The sequence below is a fragment of the Rissa tridactyla genome, chromosome 3, assembly GCF_028500815.1.
Source record: "Rissa tridactyla isolate bRisTri1 chromosome 3, bRisTri1.patW.cur.20221130, whole genome shotgun sequence".
In the NCBI taxonomy this organism is placed as follows: Eukaryota; Metazoa; Chordata; class Aves; order Charadriiformes; family Laridae; genus Rissa; species Rissa tridactyla.
The window spans coordinates 104,322,054-104,348,707 of NC_071468.1; the positions used below are offsets into that span (position 1 = coordinate 104,322,054).

General features: G+C 42.7%; 1 protein-coding gene and 1 long non-coding RNA gene across 8 annotated transcripts in view; one reads left to right on the forward strand and one right to left on the reverse strand.

Moving 5' to 3' along the window:
* Positions 1-14,712, reverse strand: CLN8 (CLN8 transmembrane ER and ERGIC protein). 7 transcript variants are annotated; one of them, XM_054196239.1, is made up of 4 exons: positions 14,456-14,712; positions 12,374-13,194; positions 4,631-5,299; positions 1-4,221 (listed from the first exon to the last, which is right to left on the reverse strand). In XM_054196239.1, the coding sequence occupies exons 3-4, from the start codon at positions 5,171-5,173 to the stop codon at positions 3,907-3,909; spliced, it is 858 nt and encodes a 285-aa protein (XP_054052214.1). In that variant the 5' UTR covers positions 5,174-5,299; positions 12,374-13,194; positions 14,456-14,712; the 3' UTR covers positions 1-3,906. The 7 variants fall into 7 exon arrangements, with proteins under 7 accessions (XP_054052214.1, XP_054052213.1, XP_054052212.1 ...); XM_054196238.1 differs by lacking the exons at positions 12,374-13,194; positions 14,456-14,712 and adding exons at positions 6,440-6,587; positions 6,804-6,971; XM_054196237.1 differs by lacking the exons at positions 12,374-13,194; positions 14,456-14,712 and adding exons at positions 6,440-6,587; positions 6,779-6,971.
* LOC128907404 (uncharacterized) overlaps positions 8,723-26,654 on the forward strand; it is a 20,907-nt gene continuing 2,975 nt past the window's right edge. The window contains exons 1-2 of the long non-coding RNA XR_008465578.1: positions 8,723-8,756; positions 16,591-16,655. This is a non-coding gene — a long non-coding RNA (uncharacterized LOC128907404). The remainder of the gene's footprint in view (positions 8,757-16,590; positions 16,656-26,654) is intronic.

Here is a 26,654-nt window from a genome sequence, read left to right on the forward strand (position 1 = left end):
TTATTCAATAAAATACTTTTATTTATGTACACAGTGTAAAGATGCTGCACCATTCAACAAACGTTCTATTGTACAAGAGCAGACTTGAATTTGCTTCTAAGACTTGAACACTTCTAAATTCACTTTTAGTGGGAGTCTCCCTGAGGTTAAGAAAGGCATCTTATAAACTATACATGACATGAGCGTTTAATGTGTTATCAGGAAAAAACAAAAAAATCCTGAAAGATTTGGACATGGGTATTTAGTGGAAAGAGGGCCCAACAGTACGTGTTGGAAACTATTAGACAAAGACATTGTTGTGGTAATTCGATGGCTGCAAGATCATGACCAGTACCGCAAGCAAGAGTGAATCTTACAGAAAAATTGGTGGGCGGAAGGGGAAACTATGACAGATTTTGTAAAAAACATAAGACAGGACACAAACGGAGGCAAACACAAACTGTGATTTAGGAATGCTATATGAGGACAGTAAGAATTATATGCCTGGCCAGGGTGTCTTATATTAGACATTTTTCTTCAGAAAACCCAAACCCAAACAAACAAAAACCCAAACCCCAAACACCCCACCCCCATCATTGTTTTGTTTGGTTTGGGTTTATTTTTTGGTGTTCTGTTTGTTTGTTGGTGGTGGTTTGTTTTGTTTTTTTTTTTTTAAAAAGTTTCAGACAGAAAGGTGACAAATACAGCACTCCTTGAATAAGCCTGTCCAAGAAGAAAGCAGGATGAAGTTTCTAATCTGCACCTAGGAAAACAAAAAATTCACCCAAAAACATATTATGCAAGAGTTTTCCAGATCATGGCAGCAGCACAGCCTGTGACCTGATCTAGCCACTACTGAAGCTGACTGTGAATTTTTCTACATTGGATTGCAGATAAGGCCTTATAAAACAGGTCCAACAGGACTGGGATTAGTTTCAAATTAACAAAATTTATAAACTTACTATGGCTAGTCTACCTTTGGGTTGAAAAGCAGCATTTAGTTATAAGAGTAATTAGACACCAACACCCTCAGAGAATTTTTTCAGTCTTGTTTCAGAGCAATGAGAGGGTCATCCACAATCATAAACCAGAAAATCCTCTAGAAGGAAGCAGCCAAAAGGCAGTGAAGAAAACACTCAAGTATAAAAAAAAGAGAGGTTCTGTGCAACAGAGCTGGTGACTGCAACTGTAGGCCATCAAGATGAAGAAGAAAGGTTGTCTGTATTTTTATGTCCTGCTCTATTTCTAGCTGGACTGTAAAGTCCCCTCACTCCAACAGAAATAAACTGAGCGCTGTTATTTGCTTTAGTGCATAGCTCTCTTGTTCTATCAGGTCTAGCAGCGTTTACGTTAACAGGTGCTCTTAGGTATTATTAATTAGATGGTTAAGACATGCAAAAGGTTTTCGAGATATGCCATAACAGTATCTGCACAAAAAAAACCTCACATACATGCATACTAAAAAGACTGCATTGTGATAAAAAATACTTTTAATGAAAGATTTAAAATCTTCTTAATAACATTATACATATTAATAATACAAAATATTAAACGTTGGAGGTCTAGTGCCACTGATATAACTATCCACCTGGCTGCTTTGACCACACCTCAACTCTTATCAGTCCCAAATTCACTACTAACCCCAACCCTCCATATTGTTTTATTTTAGCATATAGAAACTTCACCTCCTTTAGCCAGCCACTATAAGAATTACACATTTGGCCTAAACTTATTTCTCTTCTGATGCTTCCATCTTCTGTTAGGATTCTTCAGAATTCTGTATCTGGGATTTTTGTAATTACTACCTTGTTTCACTGAATCCAAACCTTTAAGTTTTAAGCTGCATAGAGCGTACCATCATTTTGTTATCTGGTGACTTCTCCATCTTCCACGAGGTTTGGATTCTGCAAGATATGCATTTGGATCATATATTTGGGTTCTGTTTCCGAGGAATTCATCCATCTGCTTCCTTCTGAAGTACTTTTAACAGTACTCTCTCTCACACACAACCCCTCAGGAGAGGTACCTACTTTTCAGCTTTAGAGAAGCCTTTTTTCTGTAGGATGGCATCCAGACAGGCCACCCTGCCAAAATGCTGCAAACTCATTCTGGCCTGCTTAGAAATAATAAGGTAGCTCAAAATTTAACTTTTCTCTACTGAATATCAGCAGGATAACAGATAGTGTTGCTGTGTAAAATTACTAGGATTCTCTAAGCATAGTTTTGACTGGGCAATTTCAGATATTCACCACTTGATCGTTATCAACAAGATCCAGCTATACACTTGTGATCTAACAGTAAGACATTTCCTCTCCCTCATAGAGCAGCCCTTCAGCTCTGTGCTCACACAAAGTGAATTAGAGAACACAGCAAGCTGACCACTAGCTTCCTCCCTTCACTCAGAACAAAATCCAAGACATTCTCACCAAAAATTAATAAAATGGGGTTTTTACACAAGAGTTTCCCTTACATATTTAAAACAGTCTGCTCCACCACAGATCAGTACACAAAGCCTCTAACACATGTCTTGACCTAAAATCCTTCACAGCTTGGCCTTGCCCAGTCTTATTACTTTGGGAAATAAACCTGTGTAGCAGTCACATCACACCACGTATCAAAGTTTCAAATGAGAGGCTTTTTATCTCAATAGTTAAGGGTGTCAAAACTAATTAATGTATTTGTCATTCTCCTGCCACTAGGTGTCACTCTCTTCTATCGTGATCTTTATACCATCATCCGCTGTCCAAAATTTCACCCAGTAACCGTCAGACCAATACTATTAGCGGGAGAACATCCACCACAATTTGCCAAGCCCCTCCTATCTAAAAAGCAATCCTATTCCTTAGGTCAAGGAAAGATTTAGTGATGTGGCAGATAAAGCGCAAAGGACTGTTAGTGTTACTTTTTATGTTCTTCAAACTAAAATTAAAATACTTAAAACAACAACTGAACTCCTAAAGGGGGTAATATGGGCTTTCCTCCACAGAGGAGTCATCTCAGTTTCTAAAACCCTCTATAACAGAGAATTTCCAAAAATAAGAGGAACCATAACAGGAGCACTAGTGGAATTAATTGCATGATCTGTCGTGTGGGACTTAAAAAGAAAATAACTTTACCAATCAACCAGCAATCTTTTCAAGGATGAGAGAGTCAAACGTTCTATCATTGCCTCTTGTATTTAATTGATTTCAAGTCCAGAAGGGACCACCTAGCTAGTTTGATTACCTAGCTAGACCACCAGTATAACGAATGCCTGCATTCCTACTTGCTTTTTTGTGGTAGGTACGAACTCATCCCATTATGAGGGCAACCTGGAAACTACAACTCACTTTGACAGTGAACACTCAAACAATTATCTTCCTAAAGTGCACGTAAAACAAGAAAAAAAACCAAAACACAACAAACAAAAAAAAAACCCACCCAAAGCCCAGCCATGACTGCATTCTACCACTGACCAATTCAGCCATTTGGAATAATTTAATGGCACACAGAACTAGGTACCCATGCATACCTAACTTGGGTCATAATTGATCTTAATGTAAAACTTAACAGAATTTCCAGTATCAGTATCTCTGATGTACGTGAAACAGGATTCAAGCTGAGCTTAATAGACACATTAACTGTTAAGCCACTTTGAAGCATTAGGACAAAGGGTACCATTAGAGAACATGACACTACTAAATCATGAAATACTGTCCAATCTGACAAAATTGTTGACATAATTTATAATTAAGCGGTTGAAGATCTTACGCATATGCACATATGAAACACAAACAATGCTTTTAAATACTTCTGGTGCATACAGAATACTACCAGCAAGGAATCACTGTGTTAATGAGCTTCTTGCAAAAGCTTCTAGTTCATGGGCGAAGAATTACTTTGCATTGTATTCTTCCGCTACCCTATTAGGAAACAGCTGTTTCAGCGTTATATCCTCTTCTTTTGATGCGTTTCACCATTTAATTTTCCATTTTCCGTTGTTTTATTTTCAAAATTCCAGTCAGTTGGGCTGAGGAGTTGCTGAGTTTTTTTGTATGTCCAGTATGGGTTAAGTATTAGTGTAACAGCAAATAATCCAGAGAATAAAACAATAAAATGAAGAAGTCCCAGGTTTTCCACCACAGAATTCCAATTGAAAATACACACCCACCACATGTGATAAGTAAGAATCATGCGGCAGTGAAACAGGTGGATCATCACCCACTGGTTTGCCTTCCAGAAAAAGGTATTAGCACAGCCAGCCTAGAAAAACAAGAACAGAAAGTATGCAGAAGTGAGATTGTTACTTTGAGATAAGGCACAGAGGAATCTGTACAACTAATGCAAATACTCAGCTTTCACATACACATACTGTCAGGCTTTTTTTTTTCATGTAAAGCTATGATATTCTACGTGCATACGGCATCTCAAACTTGGAATGAATCTATACCATCTCACTATCCGCATGCACACAGCATCACACAGAAACCTATGTGGAGGACCACAGAAACATCATCATGACAAAAGCGGGCATCATAATAACATGGGTATCAGTTAGATGAATGCAGTTTTAGATGAAAAGCTATCTAGACAAACCACACGGATTACCAATGGAAAAGCGAGATGCATGAGAACTGCTACAAACATAATTTGAAAATGATCACGTTCTTACCTTTAGAAGCATCCAGGAAATGCACGTTGAGGGAGTACTCATCTCCAGCAACATTCCCATCAAAGGTAGATAATGTCCAGATTTCACATTAATTACTAGACCAGCCAAGCCACCAAAAGCAAGCAAGTGATGAACTACCAAGAACACATCAAATGTTCTAAAAATAATGTTGGACATGTGAACAGCTACATTTTCAAGCAAGAAAAATCCAGCAGCTATTAAACAGTTAAACCAACTCCACTTTTGTTGTGAATACACTTTGTCAGCATGAAAAACAGGATCTATGAGCAAAGCCCATAATCCAGCAACACAACTCTGAAGTCCAAACACACCACGTGTGACTGCCATATTCCAAAACACCTTCTCCTTTGCATACAAGGCACGATAAGTGGTACTTATCCATGAAGACAACCAGTGAGACAGAAGAAATACTCCCAGGTAGATTAAAAAACCAGCAGCTAAAAATGTCAAACGAACTTCCCATAAAAGATAGTCCCAGTCAAAAATGGTCCCAAACACTGGATCATCGTTTGTAGGATTCATGTCTTCTTTTTACAGAGCAAGGCCTTGCAAGGGGCTTGACACTTCTCACCGGCACTACAGTCTCCTTTATGCCTACTTAGCCTCTGCTATTATGCAAACCAGAAACCATGAACTCTTCTTTTCCATCTGGACAAGGAGGGGAAAAAAAAAAAAAAGTGAATTTTTAAGTCATCCATATACATAGCTTCCAAACTATAGAGAACACACTTCCACTGCAGTTATGACTTTGGTCCTGTTGCCATTAGGCACCGCCGTGCCGAAAACAGGTACACAGACAGACCAAAAAAAGCTTAAGCAATGTGTTTAAGATTAAAAATAGGCCTGCAAAATCTGTACAAGTGCAAAGTAATGCACAGAAACAAAAGCTGAAGAGGGCAAAGGAGGAAGGCAAGAAAGAGGAAGGGAAAATACAAGAAGCAACCTCTGTTTTCTTACTTATGAAACTTGCATTTCAGCAACAATGTGTGGTTATCCTCCTAATCCATTATTCTCCTACTCCCCTGCTTTTCCCTCGCTGATTTTTCACCACATGCTACACCTCTGGGTGCAATTTAGAATTTGAAATACAGATCCAGGACATAAAACTACAAGAACTTAATCCAGTAAATTGCACCACTTACACAGAAAAGGGCTCTCAGGATCATATCTCAAAACAAGACAATCAGTTTCTGAACATTAAACCACTTTCCAACAGAAAACATATTCCAAAAATGCAAGAAGAGTATGGAATGTAGACAAGCAACATTAATATGTATTATTAACAACATTAGTGTAATTAACTGAACAGCCCAGCAGTAAGTGCCTCAAGTTAGCTGAAGCTTCCTGAACACACCGTAGTTCAAACACACAAGATCTGTGGAGAGGGAAAAGCCAGATAATACTGAAATATTTGAATGTCAGCTAATTTTATGAACGATTTAAGCGACATCAGCGTGACCACCAGGCCCACAACAGCCTGTAAATGCTGAAAACCACAACACGTTTGGGAGCTGGGTGGGAGCCACATGAAAAAGCCACCATAACCATTGAGTACAGAGACCCCGCTGACACCGTGGAATAGTCTGGGTTGGAAGGGACCTTAAAGATCATCTAGTTCCAACCCCCCTGCAGGGACACCTCCCACTAGGCCAGATTGCTCAAAGCCCCATCCAGCCTGGCCTTGAACACTTCCAGGGATGGGGCAGCCACGGCTTCTCTGCTCCCGCCTCGCTTCACCGTGACACAAATGCCACCACGGCAACGCAGATCCTGTAGGGAACTGCTCACCCCGGCCTTTGCTCGCTGATGTCCCCCTTCGAGACATGGAGCGGCGGGGTGATAGCTCCGGTCCGAGGGCCGATAGCCCCTGTCCGAGGGCCCCACACCTGACAGGACAGACTGAAAGGTGAAGCCCCAGGGGCCCCCTCGCAATCTCCTGGAGGAAAAAAACGGGGTAAAACACACTAATCCGATGGCACGGACAGGCCCTGAACAGCGCGGCTCCAGCAGGACCGCGAAAGCTCCTCCTCCCCCACACAAACACCGGCAACAAACCCCCCCCGCCCCGTCCCGGCGGCCGCCGAGCCCCTCTCGCAGCCCTGCGGGGCCGGCCCCGGCCGCACAAACCTCGCTCACACCCGCCGCTCCTCACCCACAGCGCTGCCCTCGATGGCGGGCCGGCCCTTCCCGTCTCCGGGAGTGCCCCGGGCCCGGCAAGCCGCCCTCACGGCCTCCCGGGAGCGCCCGGTCCCACCCGACCCGGGAGGCCCGTCCCGCCGCCGTTCCCACAACGCCCGCCCTCAGCCGGGCAGCCGCCATACGCGCCCGCTCTGCGCATGCGCTGCCCGCCGCCACCGCCCCCTGTGCGCCGGCCCCAACCACGGGGCGCGGCGGGGGGAGGCCGCGCCGGTACCATTTGGGCGGGGCGGGGGGGGCGCTCGCCCCCGGCGCCGGGTCCGACGCGGCAGCGGGCCGCGTCGGTGGGTGTGTGGAAGGTGTTTGTCTTAAGCAAACAGTAGTCCCATCACCACCACTGAAAAGTTAATAATGTTTAACAGGCACCTGTTCAAAAAGAAATAATTTTAAAAAAAAAAGTAGCAGTGATGCCATAGCCAGTACATTTACCTGTAATTATCCAGTTTCATTAAAGACAGCAAATTATTAAATGGATGTCACGGGAGTTCTGCTACATGATTCTCTGCATACTTGTGAAAATCGATGCTGTCATCCCAGTGACTCAGCCCTGCTGGATCTTGCGGGCATCCCCGGGGCAGGCCCACCGAAACCACACCGGGCTGGGCTGCAGCCCCGCGCCCGGGATTTCTTCAACGAAAAATTTCTTCACCGAAAAGGCTGTCAAGCATTGGAACAAGCTGCCCAGGGAAGTGGTGGAATCGCCATCCCTGGAGGTATTTAAAAGACGGGTAGCCATGGTGCTGGGGGACATGGTCTAGTGGTGGGTTGTGGCAGTGTTAGGTTGATGGTTGGACTCGATCTTAAAGGTCCCTTCCAACCGAGACGATTCTACGATTCTGTGATTTAGTTTGGCTTCGACAAGTGTGACTGGCAGTGACTGCAAGTTTCACCAGGGAAAATCTCAATCCCACAACGGACCTGGCGATTCCATCAAGATGTGCCCAAAATATCAAATCAAATCAAGCCACAACTTCTCTTATGTGGAGGATTTGCCTAGAATAGCTGAAATCATAAATCAGTCTATTCGTGGTGAGAGACCAGAGCTGGGAAATCAGTCCTGGAAGTCTGACGGGTGCTCGGTTTCCAGCCGGGGAGAGGGAAGTGCCACCATTCCCTGCGGACAGCTGGGTCCTGACACAGCAGCAGGATAACTGGGCAGGAGGGGGTTTGTGCATTTGCTTTTAATTGCTAATTTGTGCGTTTGCTTTTAATTGCTAATATGATGCCCTGTCCTGAGCTCTGTGAAAAGTAAGACCTGTTGATACGCCACCTCAGCAGTTTAGATACAGGCAGCCAGCCCCAGCTGCTTATGGAAAACACTCTGGGAACAGAGTCTACCACGTATGTCTCCTTCTAATGTGCTGGGTGTGAGGCATTACACCTTCCCTCCAAGCTCCTCTACAGACAGCCCCAAGGGACACCAGGGTTTGGCTGGTGCCGTGGCCACACGCCCAGAGACTGCCCGTCTGCCACTGGGGTGAGTCACCCACCACTTCCCACCAGCAACCTCATCTCTGCCCAGGAGGCCCAGCTCAGTGGCAAATGCAAGGCAAGAAACTTCAGCCAAAATACTTGTTTCATGCAGGGGGCACACTCGTGATCAAGTGACAGAGATCCCGATGACATGGGCTGGCAAGTTGGTCTTGTCAACAGAAGGATTCATCTTTGCACAAAAGCTAGAGTGAATTTCTTGCAAAGCTTTGGGATACGGTCAGAGCCATTGACTAACCCTGAAGGGGAAAAAGGGCTGTAGGGCCTGAGAGAGGCTAAGTGGAAAATTTGGAGGAACTTGAGATGTGCTTCCTAGCTGGTGGTGGGTATTTATTTAATAACTTCTGTTCCCTAACAGATGCTGGACCTCTCCTGGGTAACATGAAAAGGATGAAAACCCTGAACAAGCAAAAGCTGGGTGAGCTGGTGTTGGAAGAAGTTACTGTCCCAAGTAATGTGATTGGGCTGATGCACCAAGGGCATGTGTTTTAGCTTTCCCTAATTTTATTTTTCCCATAGCTGTCTTTAAAGAATTCCTTTGAATTGTAACACCTTGAGGCAGGAGACTTTTTTACTTACATATAGGGAACTGTGATCCTACTGTAAAGAACAAGATCAGAGATTGTCTGTTGTCTTTCTTGGATATTTTCCTTCTCTTCGCTGCCTGCCTTGCCATCTCAAGCAAAACCTCGTTTTTTAATTACTACCAGCTGTAGCCATGATGTAATAGTTTAGTGTTACTTTCTGAATCTACTGATACTACAACCATACTTAGTGACAACTTTTTAATAGGTGCTTCATTATTGTAATTATGATCACTTCAGGTATTTCAAAATAGTTCTTCCTGCAGTGAGGCTCATCTTCCATATTATGTCATATTCAGTTCTCCCTTTTGCAGCCATTATGGCTGGATGCTCCAGCATGCCCTGTCCAAAAAAGTTCCTGACTGTCTGCGCTGTCTCGGTTTTGGAAGGCTTTCTTGGCATCTTCAGAACACCACGGCTGGAAGAGCAAAGAGCACCTCCAGGCTGGGAGCCCTGCCTGCAGTCTGAATGATCCGCCCCTTGTAGCCAAGAGCCCCTTTATACTGGTTGGGTAACGCTTGCCTGCAGTCAAGAACTGAACAGGATTTTTTGCACTTTACAATACCTGCTTTTTGTTGCCTCAATGGCTACATCTACACAGCCTCTCATGTGGGGGCTGCCTTTTACTTTGAAATGGGGTGGCTACATCCCAACAGCCCATTGAGTATGATTTTGGCCCACACTATCTCCCAAAACATCCATAGAATTGTTGGCTTCAGAAGGTCACGTTGACCAGATTCCTGCTTCAAATGGGACCAATATCCAGGAATCGTCTAGAAAAGTACTAGTTGGCACATGCCAAACTTCCTTCAGGTAGCATACTAATAATTAAATATTGCATGCAGTAATGAATCAGTAGCTCCTTTGTTATATTTACTAATACACAGATAGCTGATGATAGTTAAAAATGTCTTTAGTTCTATCACTTTTTTTTTTTCTTCATTCCCCAAACCGCAGTGCCGCGATCCCAAGTCCTTCTCCTGCTCCTTGTACTTTCAGAAGTAGACTTGTACCCTCTCAGTGGTGTGACAACACCTTCAAGGCAGGGGCTTAGGAGATGTGTGTGGAGGGCACAAGGCCAAATAGTGAGACCTTCAGTGAGAGGGGAGCCTACAGGTTGTGCAGCGGCTGCAGGATGACTATTATAGGACATGTATGAGTGCTTGTGTGTATGGGTGGAACCGTTCTATGATTCTATGATTCTATAATATAGAATACAGGCAACTGGTACTTCTATTGCCATTGGCAGTGAGTTGAGAAATGTATTTTAGGGGTGGGTTGAGAAAGGAGTTTCAATCCTATTATCAAATTAAGCCATTCGTTGCAGGCAACTATTTATCCTGTAAAGATTTGACTTGTAGGGGCAGAAAAGTCCAGAATAAGCCACCCTGAATTCTGCCTTTTGCTATGGCAACAGAGGGGAGTTTTCTGTCTGCAGGAGACATGGCGTGATGGCGAAGTGGCCAGAAATTATCTGTGGCAGCAACGAAGGGATGGAGATTGGAAGGAATCCTGCCTGACAAGGCTGTTCTCTGATCATTTTATGGCTCTCTCTCATCCTCTGAGTAGCATGTGAATGAACTGAAGTTACTTTTATAACTTTAAAAATAGCTTTAGGTTAATTTTATTCATTTTTTAATTCCACAGTACCAAAAACTTGTAGTCAGTGATACTGTATGTTCAACTAATTCATATGTGTAAAAATAAAACCAGAGCTGGTAATTGTTCCAATACAGGAGGAAAACTCTACTGCTACTGTAAAAGGCAAGACATCATTGACTTCTCAAAAGGTTTTAGCCCTCTCTTCCCAAAGTTTAAGAAAAGCTTGCAGATTTACAGACACAGATCCATGCATATACACATAACTTGTGCTGACCTGTCACATAATCATATATTTTCAGTGACATGCTTCTTGAATTCTTTTTTTTTTTTAAATGAAATTTGCTCCTTTGCCACCTACTGATATGCAGTCTGCATTCAAATCTATGGGAGCTTTACTACTAATTGTGGGAGCTTTGCTTCAAGTCTGTGGGAGGTTTACTGTATGCCCGCCTCAAGGAACTCTGTGGCAATACCAGATGTGTAATCTCGCTTTGTTAATGTTTTACACATACTCTCAAAGTTTTCCTGATTCTTGTCCAACAAGTACTTATGCAGTGTTCCTACATGCAAACTACAGTTACTCCAAGGAGCACTTTGAACATGCTTGTTTAAGGCATTTTTCATCTCAGCCAATAGGAAGCATACTTGACTTCTTTCAGAAAACATGTATTACAAGACTTTCATGTGTGCTGAAGATTCAGAACATCTTTAGATTGCATAAGATATTCATCTACCCAGGCCGGTTTGCTTTCCTCGGTACTGGGAGATCAGCACCAGTTTCTACAAACTCTTTTTCACTTCTGGTCAGTTTTAAACGAGTTAATCAACTCCTTATGTTCCAGAACAGGCAATGACAATAGTTGTCTTGAAACACTCAATGTTCTCAAAATTTTAAAAAACTCAGATTTGCCAAGCATCCAGACTTTGAACATCAAGTTATGGGAAAAATCGCAGCAATGAAACTGGCTCTTCCTGCCTGCTTGAATCTTTTCAGATAATTAAAATAATGTAGAAGAACCGGAGATTCTTTCCTCAGTCCCTCTCAAGATCATCCCCCATTTCTCTGTACTTCTTCAACATTTAATGAAAGTGCTGGAGGTATACAACCGATGTTGAGTAGTGCCATATATCCCAGTCTCACTAAAAAAGCTCTGTTGGGTGTAGACACAGTTCAGGATGTTTATCATACACATGCTGACCCTGTGACGTCTGGACATTCCCTGTACACTGCTTAATTGGACCTCACCAAGTACAGCCTTTGGGCAATTATTCTTTCAGTATTTCCTCCGTTGTCATTCTTTTACTACCATCCGTTGTCATTCTTTTACTACCATCCGTTCTCATTGTTTTACGACCATTCAAGGCTCTTTTTTCTACTAATTCTAATTCTACTAAATTTTCCTACTTCTTTTTCTTCTAATCCTAATTTATTTCTATTTTGATACAAGACACTCTCAAGGTCTCTCCTGCTCGCCCCAACCATTTCTCCCAAGAATTTCTCTAAATCTCAGCTTCTCTCTCTCATTAGCCCTGTAATTAATCTGTAATGCATAAGACATTGCTGCTTCACTTCTTCATCTCCTTAAGCTCACACCTCACTCGAAAACCTTCTTACTCTCTTTCCATTTTGCAAGCTTCTCTTTATGTTCCATAATACATGCTACTTAAATATATGTAATCATATAATTTTTTTCTCCCTCCTCTCCATAACTCTGTTAGACCCCTGGCCAGTCAATGCTTCTTTATGCTCCTCCCTGAGGATTTTCACCTCCTAGTGCCCAGCATCACTGGGGATACTATAACCACTTTCTTTCACCCCACAGGAATAATAAATAAGAATAATACCGACTGTGTCCAGTAGTCCTGGATGCAAGTTCCTCAGTTGCTTCTGGTTGGCTTCAGGTAAATAGCATGAGGTGACGATACAAGCTTGGGTTTGCAGTTGAACCTTTTTGTTCCTCCTTCAGCAGTCTGCATGTCTTAACAATGTTCGCTGGAACAAGTTATTCTGCCCTTTAGTACTTAGGCTCTTGCTTCACAGCTGTAGTCACGAAGTTTAGTCTAACTGGTGTTTCAGGTTTACCCAGAATCTCTAGTCCTTCTTTCGAATTTCTCACACAGGTACCTCCACTGCCTCTTCAGGAATCAAAGGAAAATCCTGTGTCTGTCTCATGGAATATACGCTTATCATTTTGGAGTTTTATTTAGCTCCAGGTAATTTCACCTGAATAGGAATGAGGGACTTTACCAGCAGCCAAAATGATGTTGTCAAGTTAGAGCAGCCAGTGACTAGCTTACCCACCGGTCTCTGGTAAGGGTTTGATCCCAGATGACCACCTCAGACCATCTTTAAGTTGTATCTCTAGGCAGCATCAAGCAGTTCCTGTGGAAACTGAGATGGAGTCAAGTACCTTACAATTACTGTTTGGCAATGGTGGGCAGCAACCAGGAACATTCCTGTGGCCTCAGTCAGTAATCTAATAAGTTTACTTTGGGGAATTTCAGTAAAATGACAGCAAATCCAGCATATTGACAAGGTTCTCAACACCTTAAATGACTTCTTGGAATAAGCAGTCCATAAGCAGTAAAGAGGATGGAAGGTGACAGGCTATTTTCCTGTTTCCAGCTTCATCCAAGTGGAGACACTCAGGTATTTCACAAGTTGCAGTACTGTGCAATAGTGACAACAGTATAAAGCAACCATTAATATTAGAAATGCAGAACAAATGGGAGAAGTGTAAGATATGTTTAACACAGCAGCTGAGAATGAGCTTTCATGGCAGGCTATTCTAGACTTGCAAAAGATGGAAATCCTTTTGTATGTAGTCTATTTAAATTTATTTAGAATAAGAAGATTCTAACCATTTACTTCAGGTATTCATAAAAGTAAATTCTACAAACCCATATTAATGTAAGTAAACAGCAGTTATCCAGTCTTTTTTAATATTTAACACAGTTTTTAATTTAACTAAGCCTCCGGTGCTGAAAAACCTTCCTAATACCTCATTTCTCTCCAATGTTAGCTTCACATGCAGTGGTCGAGAGTCAAGCATTTGATGTCTGCCACAAATCTATCAGAGTGTTAAATGAGCCTAGAGTTTTCATCATGGTCTGCTATTTACTGCATTACAACAGCTCAGGGGTGTGCTGAAACAGACGGCATCATCCAGCACATGACCACTGAATTGATTTATAGCAATACATGGTCAGGCCCTGTGTGGGATTTTTCCGTTTCTTTGTATTCCATCCTTCCTGAATTTTCACTTTCAGTAAAATGTAAACTGGCCTTTACGCTATTTGACTAGGCTCTTGCATACTACAGTAGGTATGTCAGATAGTTCAATTTAAAAGGCAAAACTTAAGGCCTTCCATTCACAAGAGTCTCATCCACAGAGAGGAAAGAATATATTTCAAAACAGAAAAGAAAGAGAAATGTGGCCAAGAATTCTTTGCCAAGTTATTCTCTCCTATCTCACAGAATCACAGAATTGTAGGGGTTAGAAAGGACCTCTGGAGATTGTCTAGTCCAACTCCCCTGCCACAGCAGGGTCACCTAGAGCAGGTTGCACAGGAACGCATCCAGGCAGGTTTCGAATGTCTCCAGAGACAGAGACTCCACCACCTCTCTGGGCAGCCTGTTCCAGTGCTCTGCCACCCTCAAAGGAAAGAAGTTCCTCCTCATGTTGAGATGGAACTTCCTGTGCTCAAGTTTGTGCCCGTTACCCCTTGTCCTGTCACTGGGCACCAGTGAAAAAAGAAAAAAAAATTGGATTCATGCAAGCTTAATCAAAACCCCACTGAAATAAAGCATAACAGGTTATGGATATAACCCATTATAGTAGCCTTTAGAGTATTTTAAGGAGATTTAAAGGAAAACACACAATCAACAAACAATAAAAGTTAAAAGAAATGAGGTTTTGTGTAATCTTACCCTTTGTGCATCGGCCCACAGGAGATTTTCATAGTGCCTTTTGAACCAGTTGGCCGGTTTAATCCAAAGTAAATATGTTCTTAAAAGTTTCATAAAATTCAGTAGAAAGGAGCTTCCAGTTAGTACCCCATGAAAAGAAAGGCTGCACCACAAAACAACAGTTCTCTATCCTGTTTGGCTACAGGCCCATCAGTTATCACAGACAGCCCAAAACCACCAGCACCTCACCAGATGCAGCCACAGGGGCAGCTCACTCTACAAGTTGCTGAGGACCATGTGAGACAGCCAGGAGTAATATGTTGCGGAAGTATGAGAGAAATTTATGGCAGAAAAATCACAGGAAACAAGCTTCCTTTGCCTTGCTTCTCTCAACACGATTTGATTTTGCAATTAGTAATGGCTACTGAGAAGCACGAATGGGCTTTTCAAGCCTAATTCTCAGGAAAGTTCACACGCGACTTTACAAAGATTTCAGTGAGATTTCTCCTGGTGAAAAACATGAGTGAGTCTTTGTGGACTGAGGCTGTAATCCATTAAACCTATGAGTAAATATTTCCTCACGTTCAAAGGGTTAGGATGCAGCATAGCCCCGCTGGTGACCAGCAAGCTATGGAAGGAGCCAGGTTTTGGTGGTCTGAAGGCTAAGCGGTGCTACAGTTCCATACCCACCCTCCTTTCTTTGAGAACGATGATGCTACAGCACAACGCTGTATCTGGTTACTGGGCGCGCATAGTACGTCGGAGGTGGTTGTTTGTTACTGTTTGTTGCATCCTTTTATTTCAGAAGACTTAAGCATTTGAAAATACAGCACAAGGAAAATTCGAATATATTCTGCATAATATTGTAGTTTTACACTGATAGAGACTCCTAAATAGAGCAGGCCTCAGTGTAATGATTAACTTCTTACTAGATACTGTCTTCTCACTTGCACAGAACTTGACAACCTCCCTAAGCGTGAAGTCAGTGTGGTTTTCCTTTTCTTGAAAAAAGGATCCCCATTCTATGAATAATTTGTTTTAACTGATTCTTAGTCTTCCTATACCTCCTAAGAAATTATTTTGCAATCAATTTTATTAATAAGGGAAAAGCCCCGCTGACAGTTGTAGCAGAGGTCTTCACTGTAACCAGCATACATTTTTTTCTGCAAAGGTGACAGTCTGGACTGAACTTTGTACTGAAGTTGCTATTTTTGTGAATCGACAGAAAAGTAATTCCTGCTTACACAAGCTATAGAAATCAATGGCCCTAATTCTTTACCAGTTATTCGAAAAAGACCACCACCACCACCACCACCCCTCGCATCAGACATATCTTGTATATAAGGAATCCAAATGAAATAAACATCTGAAAAAAGGAGAACAAACTGAAAGCAGAAAAAGCCAATTAATTAGTCCACACCTCTGTTACAAGGAGACAGTTTTGACAGCGGCAAGGTGCAGGATCTCTGCTGTTCCAGAGTCTCCAACAGATAGGCCATTATCAGAAACTAGATTTTAGCTGCTAAGTAATTCTAACTCTGATCTGGTCTTGAGGCAATTCCAGGTTTCCTAAGGGACAAATAAAAGATCCCTCAGGAAACGTTTTTCCAGCTCAGGAACAGAAAGGAGTGAAATTTCTGTGCAGAATGAAACTTCCCTTAAGGTCTTTCAGCAGGAGTGAGCTCACTTTTCCTTATAAAATGAAACTTAAATTTACCCACACGACCAGAAATCAAACAGACTACCAAGGAGATAGCAGGTGTGCTCATGAAATCATTTTATGAGAGCTTGCTGAACATTCAACCCTTCAGCACATATAAAGGGGCTCTGCACTGACAAGGCAATAGATTTCTGTTTGCTAGGGTTATAGTTTCATTCTGCTGGTCACTGGATTTAAAACTGCATGCCAAGAGAAGCAGCTTAAACATTACCAGTGCTGAAGAGGATAAACTCAAAGACAAAAAAAATACTGTGAGTACTTTAGAATGACAGATTTCTGAGGAAATCTGGTCATCAACAACATGTTGCAACAGCAATAAGTAATGAAATACCAACTTCGCCTGAAGCCCAAACATAGGGATCCCGATACACACTTTTTCTTTTGCCCCATTTAAGTAGTTGTACATTCCTCATTCTCTGTGTTGCATTCAATACAGGTCTGGCACTGGTAATTGGAAGCAGCATGAAAGAAGCGAATACGTTGGCCACACCAACAAATCGCGTAAGTGCAATATCTTAAATTAAGTTTTTGTGAGTTGAATTATTATGACTTGCAGACTCATTGTCTATCACAGAAGGTGAATTTTTAATGAACGGACTTGAGGAAATGAGAAAATATCTCCAGCTTCTTCCAAAGTAACAGTCAGGAATGAGTTCAAGTACTAATTAGAGTGTTACTGCTGCATAACAGAAGTCACAATATGATCAAGGCCAGTGTCTTTAGAAGTGAGTGGGAAGTGAATAAGAACAAAGAAGCGAGCTTTTTGAGTGCTCGACGGGCAAATTAAAATTCAGCATTAATGGGGAGATATGCAGATGAGATTGGTATAGGTAGAAGCTGCCAGAGGAAAATCCTACTTCCTATTGTGCTCCTTATTTTAGAGAGATGAGAAATCAAGCAAAACTAAGGCTAGAGCACATGTTCACTCCAAGATCTCACTGTGCTAGCAAAAGCTGTTGTCTTCAGCTGAACACTTCTCCTCTCCCCCAGCATCCATGCTGCATCTTACCGCCCCTTCTAATCTGCTCCTGAGCTCTTTATGTGGCCATCAAAGCGTGTTGGGTTACTTTGAACAATACCCTTCTCTGACCTGTCACATTTAGCTCCACGTAGGTAAGGAACAATTCCGGAAGCAGCTCATCTAACAGCTGGGAGGGAACTATAGCATCTGGTAGGAGAGCCATAATGGCCTTCTAGCTGATGTAGCTTGGAGCTGGAGAAGGAGCTGTGTCCATTATCTGTCTCTCCACAATTAGTGGTGGCTTCCATGACTGCTATTTGGTGCAATTGCATATGCAAAAGATTCATAAAGCATCAGCCCATAATGGCAGCAAAAACAACATCAATTCTCTTTACAAAAGAGAAATCTTTGAGGAAATCTGTGTACCACAGACCTTAAGTTAGGCCAGTGTGCGATGTGGCTATAACTGGCAGGAGAAAAATACCCAACATTGCACCAAATGCAAAATAGCGTGTCATTCTGCTAAAATGAGCAGCAAATTGTCTTCTCCCTGAAAATACGATTCTTATTACCTATATAAGCCCGATGTGTGGCCAGTAGCGACTAACAAGTAACTAATGAAAGAGAACTAGCAAACTGTAATAAAAGTGTTGGGTGAAATCTTATTGCTGAGAGCAGTCCATATAAACATTGTGGTATGGCGCAATGCTTTTGTCCACTTCCCAGAGCTTCGGTGTGTCGCTTGGTGTATAAGAATGGGACATACCTTCACTGCTAGGAAACATCCCTTCTTCAGACTAAAGCTGAGTTGTCTTGGATGGCGCACAGTCATCACCTGTATAGGTGAAAGACAGGACACTATACTGATCTCTCTGAAATGCTGAGATGTAGCTTCAAGTTACAGCGTGCTACGTAACACTACCTAATGCTCCCAAGCCCCGAGAAAACCAATTATTATTGTCATTTGACACAGTCACAGAGAGGTTAAGTGAATCACCCCTAGGCAAAAATAAGGCAAAGTGATGACTAGGCTTTGGAAATGCCTGACTGTGAGCTTAACAGGAGCCACCCTTAGATGTATATTATCTTGACAAATGAGCACATTGTCCCCAGGCTGCGCTGCAATGTATTTTAAAAGGTGCAACAGTAATAAAACTGTCATGGGACATCTCTCAGCAGGATATAGTTACAGCCCCAAATAATGTCACCTTCTTTGTAATCCTTTGGGACGATATTGCCAGTGAAAATGCCCGTATCTGATGGCAGTGTGACCTCCATGAGGGCTTGTTGACAAAGGTGGCAATACGATTTAGAGGACAGAATGTGTTCCAATGGTCAATTTTAGGACTGTTGCTGGCTGCGAGAGGAAGGAGATATCCTCTGCAAAGGATATTTGATACTGTGATTAGGCTAAATAAATGAAGACATAAGCCTTGCGACACATAACCAAACTATGAGGTTGTTATTTGCAGTGGATAAATTAAAGAACTCAGTCATTAATATAGGCCTTACAATTATTTACTCCAGTCTTTTGAGTAACACAGGTCACTGGACATCCATTAATTAATTTGCTTCAAGCCCAATAGATGTTGCTGAATTAAAGCATGTCTATCAAATAAAAATCCAATGTTGATTTAATTCTTTTTAGTGATGGGCAATCTTTGATAGATTATTTCAAGAGTTAGTATGCACACAGATAACTAATGAGAGCATTATTTATGGTCTGTATTAGTTTAGCTTCATCTCCCAGCCACTGAATCTTATTATACCTTCAACAGCTAGATTTGGCATTTATAAATTGCGATCAAAGGGCTTTTAATCTTTGATCATTTAAATAGATCATGCTTTTAGGATGATTAATCAATCTATAACAAGTTTTGTAGTTTTCATCGATAATTTTTTTTGCATCTTTATGTCTTTGGACACAGTATTCGAGTAATTGTTTTACCGGGCATATATAGGAAAATACTATGAAAATGTCATTTCTATTTTCTAGACCCCTGTTTGCACACAAAGATTTCCAGAATGATCTTCAAATTTCTTTCTATGCTTCCATTTCCTGAACACTATTATGGAGGTTTGTCCTATGTTCTTTGTGCTTGGAGTCATAGTCTTACTTCTGACTAGTGAAGGTGTGCAGACGTTCGCTATGTGATCAAGCTGTTGATCTCCCACTAATCACTGCACGCCTGCTCATGTGCCCTGTTGGCATTCCCGTTGGATACATAACTAGGTGTTAAGCCTCCTCACCTGAGCATAGTTTTTAACTGAGATGCTGTAGTGGAGAAGTGGTAGATTTTTAAACAATTCTTCCGCTGTAATTTGCTTTGTGAGTTCTTGTCTATTCCTGAAAGAAAAGACAGGGAGCTTAAAACATTATTGAAGGACCTTTGGTCTGACACAAAATGGAGGGTCTTACTTATCTACATGCAAATAAGCAGTAGGAGGTATGCATTTTTAGATAAAGTGTCTTTATATATACACATATTTTAAAATAAAGTCATTAAACTCCACTTGTAAGTACTGTCAACACTTTTGGACAAGAAAACATGGCATAACTATTCTCTTAAAAAGAAGACGTTATGTTTCAAAAAACTTGCTCTTGTAACATATTATTAATGGAAAACTCTTCAGGAAAGCAGCTCATAGACAGATATTAGACTACTGAAGCTGAAGGAACCACAGAAACAAGTGTGATGTGATGTGCCAGATCCATATCAAAACAGCTGGGCTGTGATGATACATGAACAGCTGAGGAGGGCAGAAAAAATGCGAGGCAGACTGCTGGTCCAAATTCAGTATGAGTCTTGCCCAGAAGACTCCAGGCAGTAGGAATGCAGGGACATTTAGACAGAAATCACAACTAAATTTACAGTAAGGCAATTTAAATAACAAGGTGGGTCATGAGGGTCTTCAGCTGGCCAACAGCAGGCTACTACCACTAGACTCTAATGGACAGTTAGCCATCTACAATGCAACAGCCACTCAACAGAAAATATTCATCCTGGAATAAACCAGTTTTAACTGTTGCTGAACGGTGACTGCTCAACAGCAAGGACGGTTAACCTGCTGCTGTAAACATATCGTAATGTGCACCCTCGCACTATCAGTAGCTGCTTGCCCAGGACGGAGGCGTTAGGAGTGTGCTTGTGTGTGCATGGGGAGGGCATTGACAATGATCAGTGTCATCAGGCTTGTCTAATAAATACTCCTGTCACGTCTACTTCCTTCTTCCATTTTGCAATACCCTCAGGCCCAATTCTCAAATCCCTCTCACCTCACTTGAGTGTCCACCTCCCCTCTCTCCTGCTACTGCAAAGAACACATCCTCAACGTCTTTTCTCTTCCCTGTCAAAACAATCCCCCAGCCTGTACCTCTTCTTTTCCCTGTGCCCCATCCCCAAACCTCTGTTGCCAAACTACCAACCTTTTCTCTTACAAGGCCCTTTATCCAAAGCCCTGTGGGTGCTCCTGGGTGTCCTTCTCCCAGCATCTTCATGCCATAGCCTTTTAATCCTTGCCCCTGTTATTCCTTTCCTGTTTTGGCCTGCTCACACTTGACAGGTCAGGTTGCATAAGGCTACTTTAAAAGATGGAGGGAGAGTGGCTTAAAGATTGACTTCTGAGAGCAGGCTATGACAGCTCAGTTAGTAGTGTGTTTGCTTTCCTGCTGACAGGATAACAGCTTGAGGTGGTCTGAAGGGAATCTTTTTCAGCTAAATCTTAGATCTTCTAAAACTAATGCTTAAAAGATCTCCTTCTTCACATGAAGAACAAAATTTAAGCTAGACAACAAGCGAGGCCTTACTTGCATTTCTTATTTAACATTTTTCAACAGCTGAGAGATGTTTCTCTAGGGGCTGACAACTCTGAAGGAAGAAATGGCTTGATGCCCTATCTGCTTTTAGCCCAGACCTCTTGCCAGATGCACAATAGGATGGCAAAAGAGATCAGAAGCTAATTCAGCAGAAATGTACTAAATTGAGGAAGAAATATGGAATAGACCCCATACCATAGCCATAAAAAACATTTATGTGCCCGGTTTTATGAGCTGCTGTGCAATGGTATCATTAAGCACCATCTGAGGAATGTGAAAGCTGCGCCACAGATGATTTACATCACACTTTTCACAACTGCCTGAAGTAGAGGACAGAAAATATGCCCTGTAAAATCCAAGGACATTTTGGATTGGAGAGTATTTAAAATACGAATATTTCCATGTATGAAGAGCAGTGTCAATATTTGAGGAGACTATAGCTGAGAGGACAGAGGTAGTGAGCAGAGCCCAGATAATGTGGTAGAGTCATCAGACTGTCAGGCAAATGTTTAATGTGTACTGTTGAACATCTTCTCTGTTCAGTACATTACAAGCCTCTACAGAGGAAAAAGGGGGGAGAAAAAGAGAGGAGACAAAATTGATTCTGGAAAAAAAACCCACTAAAATGTCTTTTGAGCATAGTAAATCAAATATAAATTTTAAATATGTGAACAGCAGTCATTGTGGACTGCCTTATTGCAGGGGTTTGTGGTATTTAATGTTTCTGTTTCTAGCAGGGAAGAAACACTCTGGAAAAGCATAGGAAAAACAAAAGGAAGAGTAGAAATCTCATTTTTGAGTTTGGGAAGAGTTTCTATATACGAAACTTGTTTTTCCATATTAAACCTGACAGCTGATAGGAAACAAGTGCAAAATTACTTTAAAACAGATTTCCCATCCTTGTCAGTGTTGCACTTTGGTGCCTTATTACTCATTCTTGCTTTCAAAGTATAGTCAAAAATTGAGATTATGTTCATTGATATGTCTTCAAGAAGCCTTGATTTTCAGTTTCTTTCTTGTGATTTAGCAAATATGTGAAATAAGATAACATTACAAAACATTTATTTCTGAAGGTTGAAGTTCTGCTTACATTGTGGAAGGATTGCTTGCCAGCCACTTGGTTTTCTACCATAGGTTAACCTAATACCCCTCAGCTGTTTTGTTAGTGTTAGTTGCATTAGTTCATTTTAGTAAGTATATTCTAAATTAAGCACTGACAATGCATTAGAGGTTTGCTTTAATAAGATGGCATGGTTTGTCTCAGGAAAATGAAAAATGGTATTGTTTCTTTTCAACATTGCAGCATTTTTGTCTCATGTATGTATGCATTGATCAATTGACCTTACGGAGCTTTTGGTAAGCTAAGCTGTGGGTGTACACCTAGCATGTGGAAAAAGAAGTAGACGTGCTTGTGATTTCTCTCACTTGAATGCATGCTTCAGGCAACTTCTCTATGAAACGGAACAAAGTGCAGCTTGGATACATGCTTTATTTAGGAAAGATTGGTCAGAGGAAAAAAGTCACAGATACTCACAGGTTGGCTCTGCCTTTAGACAGTGAATGGTGGAGAAAAGGGGTGTGATCCTAGAGGTCTTCAGAAGGGAATTGGCTCTCAGGAATAAGACATGGTAGAAAAGGCGTTCATGGTGTCCAACTCAGCCTGATGAATGTTATCCTCCCAATTTCCCTCTCTAGTCAGTGGAGAAAAAGTGTTTTCTCTAGGGAGTGCTTCTCAGCAGCTAAGCTCTGTGTGATCTGTGACCCAAGAGACATCAGGGCCTTGGTCACCATTTTCTAGGGCCATACATCTCATGTTGGCTTGGCTGTTGGAAACACGGACTCAGCAGTAAGAAGCTACTGTTGCAGTCAACGTAGGTCAGCAATGCTGGCTGAAAGTCAAGGCTTCGTGCATCCCTGCGAAGGACAAGCATGCTTTTGGGAGCAATTTGGCTCTTTGCCAATTGCACAGTGAGCTGCACGAGGTTTGAGGCGAGGCAGCAGCAGTGGGGCTTTGAAGACAAGGCCAGGGATCGCTGTGCATCTGTGAAAGCCTGAAAGCCAGTCCTCTGCCTTGGTGTCTCTCATTGTTAAGGCAGCTGAGGATCCTGGGTTGTTTCTTCCAGGTTTATAAGCCCTGTATTTCCCCACGTCTCTCAGAAGCAGCCCAAGGAGGACTGCTGACACAGAGTAAATGTGATATTGGCAAGAAGGTACAACCCAGGCCACAAAATAGCAGGCCCACCAGTTTGCATAGGAAACAGGCTGGCTAGTACTGTGGGTGAGCTCTGGCAGCCAGGCCATTACATGAGGAGTACAGTAGTATCTGCAGAGACAAGAACCCTCTACATACACCCCCATGTCCCTACAACGCTGCCTACTCAGAGAAAAGAAATCATGGCAGGTGCGATCTTCTGCTTTTCCCTCATGTGTTTTCACTAGCCCTGAGAGCCACACCAGACAAGGATTCACTACATCTGCCATCGTGCTCTGTCAGCCCATCTTCATGAATGACCATCCTTAGGTCTGAGGGTGCATTTCTGACCCTCAGGTGCAGAATATTCTGCAATTTTTTCTCATCTCCCCACAAATGATCTAGCATCACATTAGGGGAAGAGCATTGTAGGGTGCAGAGCAACCTCTGTGACAAGATGGAAGCAGTTGGGGTAGGCAGATTCATGACAGCACAGGAGCAGGGCGTCACAGCAAGGTTGAGGAAGAGAGAGAGAGGCCCCTCTCACCAACCTCTCCCATGACTTTGGGATTTTAGCCCTTTTCTGTAACAGTTGATTGGCCACCTGCTACATTGGGACCATTTGAGAGACAGAATGAAGACAAATGTCTCTTGCATCAAGTGCTCCAGATAGCTGTGGACCCATGGAGGCTGAACACCTCCAGTAGGCCACCATGCTTGTTCAATCTGTCTGGGAGCATACCACGACACATCAGCTGCAAAGCTAATGGAGTTGGCACTTCATCAACTGCCTTGAATTCTCCATCTACTTGCCAGAGATAGCAGGAGGTTCATAATCTACTCCTATCCGATTAGAGACAGAACAAGGAAGAAGCACGGCATTATACCTATGATATAGCAGGTTCAAATCAGTTCATTCTCTCTCACTTTCTCTATCCACACTTCTTTTTGCCTTCAGACTAATCTGCAGACCACTGCAGAGCTGTACAGGTTACTAGTGCTGATCCTGGAGCGCCACCAGCTGCCCCAGGCTCATGGGACCCCTAGCCAATAGGTCATCCTGCATAGTGCTCTCCTGCAAGCATGGTCTGGTACATGGTCTTCATGGAACAGAACCTGCCAAAGGATGAGCGCAGCCTGAACTCCACACAGACAGCTGCTGTGCTGGAGAAAAGCATGGCTCAGGAGACTGCATCGAGACAGCAGTGCAGTGACAAGATCAATAGCTCTTTGGGCAGCTCACTTGTATGCTCTTAAATAATGACTTTGTTCAGTTAATTAAATATTTGTGTTTGGTTGAAGTACTGTGCTCTTCTTGTCTCCTTAGGGATTTCTGAGGCCTTTGCTATCTCATTCTTGCCCTTCCCTGGCCTGGAGCAGCGTAGAAGGTAGGCGTCTCCCCTGTGAATGAGGGCAGAGGGTCCAGGATCCAGTGCACAGCTAGTAGCAAACAAGTGTCCCTGTGGAGAAGGGAGCAATGGAAACGGATATCCACCATGGCTCCATCCTGCAGTCCTTTGGCCTTGTGGCTGTCAGGGCTCCAGAGGACCTTAACCCACCAAGCAGGGGCTTAGAATCATAAAATCATTTAGGTTGGAAGGTACCTTTAAGATCATAAAGTCCAACCATTAACCTAACACAGACAAAAACCACCACTAAACCATGTCCCTCATCTCCACATATACTCATCCTTTGAATACCTCCAGGGATAGTGATTCAACCCCTTCCCTGTCAGCCTGTTCCAGTGTTTGATAACCCTTTTTTCATGAAGAAATCTAAACCTCCCCTGGTACAACTTGAGGCCATTTCCTCTTGTCCTATCCTTTGTTACCTGGGAGAAGAGACCAACCCCCACCTCTCTGCAACTTCCTTTCAGGTAGTTGTAGAAAGCGATAAGGTCTCCCCTCAGCCTCCTTTTCTCCAGGCTGAATAGTCCCGTCTCTCTCAGCTGCTCCTCATAAGGCTTGTGCTCCGGACCCTCACCAGCTTCAGGAGGCCTTAGCTACATGAGAGATGCAGGCAGGGCCACAGCGCACACAGATGCCTTCACAGTGCTAACATTTGTGCCCCAGAGTGGAACAGGATCCAGCGTTGTCAGTGTGTGCCTAAATGGCCAGTCAGTAGGACTCCTGATCAGCTGGCTTCATAATGTCAGGAGGTTTTATCTCCCTATGCTGCCCGTTTGTACGCTCTGAGGCACCCTAGGAGAGCAGGCTCAAAGCTGAAACTTTGGAATTCAGGCTCCACTGACAGAGAAGCAGCTCCAGTTAACATTTGTTTTCCCATGTTTCTGTTTACTTTCTCTAATTAAAATAGGAGATTACTCACAAAAACTACAGCAGCGGCCCCAAATAAAGCAAATTAGATTCTTTCAGAAATGAAGGTCTACGAAAAGTCAATAGTCTAACCTGTCTTACGTTCACAGACCAAACTGATCCATGGATGTGTCTTGTGACTCTTCCAAAAGCGAAGGCCAGGGTGGCGGGGGGGCTAGCATCCAGCTCCTGGAGTCAGTGTTCCTGGGGGATGACAAGGGCTGTGGTCCCCAGGGAAGGTACCACCAGGCTGGGTCACAGGATGCAGGTTTGGTTACGCAGTTCTTCCTCCACCCTGTGGCTGCGTTTGGTGGCACAGGCTCCTCCTGGGCAGCCAGGAACCTGCTGCAGGGTTTTCACATGCCATTGCCAGAAGCTGTAGGGCCAAAGCCCTTTTAACACTGGCCATCTGAGGCAGGAGGTGGGGGCCCAGGGACAGGTCAGGGAATACGTGTGGCGTCTCTTCCTCCACTTTAATGTCCACGTCTGGTTTGGGGCAGGTGTGAGGGATGCAGTTTTGCCTGGTGGTTGGTTGTGAGGCACAACATGCAGTAAATGGGACAGGGTCTGTGGGGCCCTGGATGGCCACGGGGACAAGCAGCCTTATGTCACTCAAAAGTGTAATGCAACATGCCCTGGGAGAGGGTGACTTAATTCCTGTATAAGAACTCTACAATTTCTTGCAGTACCTCCCAAGTACTCAATTTTACAACTTTATGTAGTCTAAAAGCAGCCTATAAGAAATATAATGAACAAAATTTAATAGTTGCCCTACTATACTTATCCACTAACGGGTTAAATGCATGATTTATAATTATGACAAATAAGGTCAAGCACAGGGCAGGAATGAGCTCTGTAATAAAAGCTTCATAGTAGAGATGTTGTGGCTACCCTATAAAAGTAAATGTTTTAAGACTGAAACTCTCCTGAGTTTTGTGCTCAGAAATTCATTGCTCTGAAAAGGTTTGGGTGCTGTTTCCAACAAGTAATTTGACTACAAATGACATTTCTTGCTACATCTCATTCACTGAAGACTAAGACATCCTTTTCAGAGTGGCATTATAACACACCACAGCAATAGAGGTTAAAGGGTAATTAAATGTATTGAGATGTTGTCTTCTGGATGGGGACTCGGCTGTGGTATTCTGATTACACAGATCTGACCTTTTTTGTACAACACTTCATGGGATTTATCACTTTTTGGCAAATTCTCCTT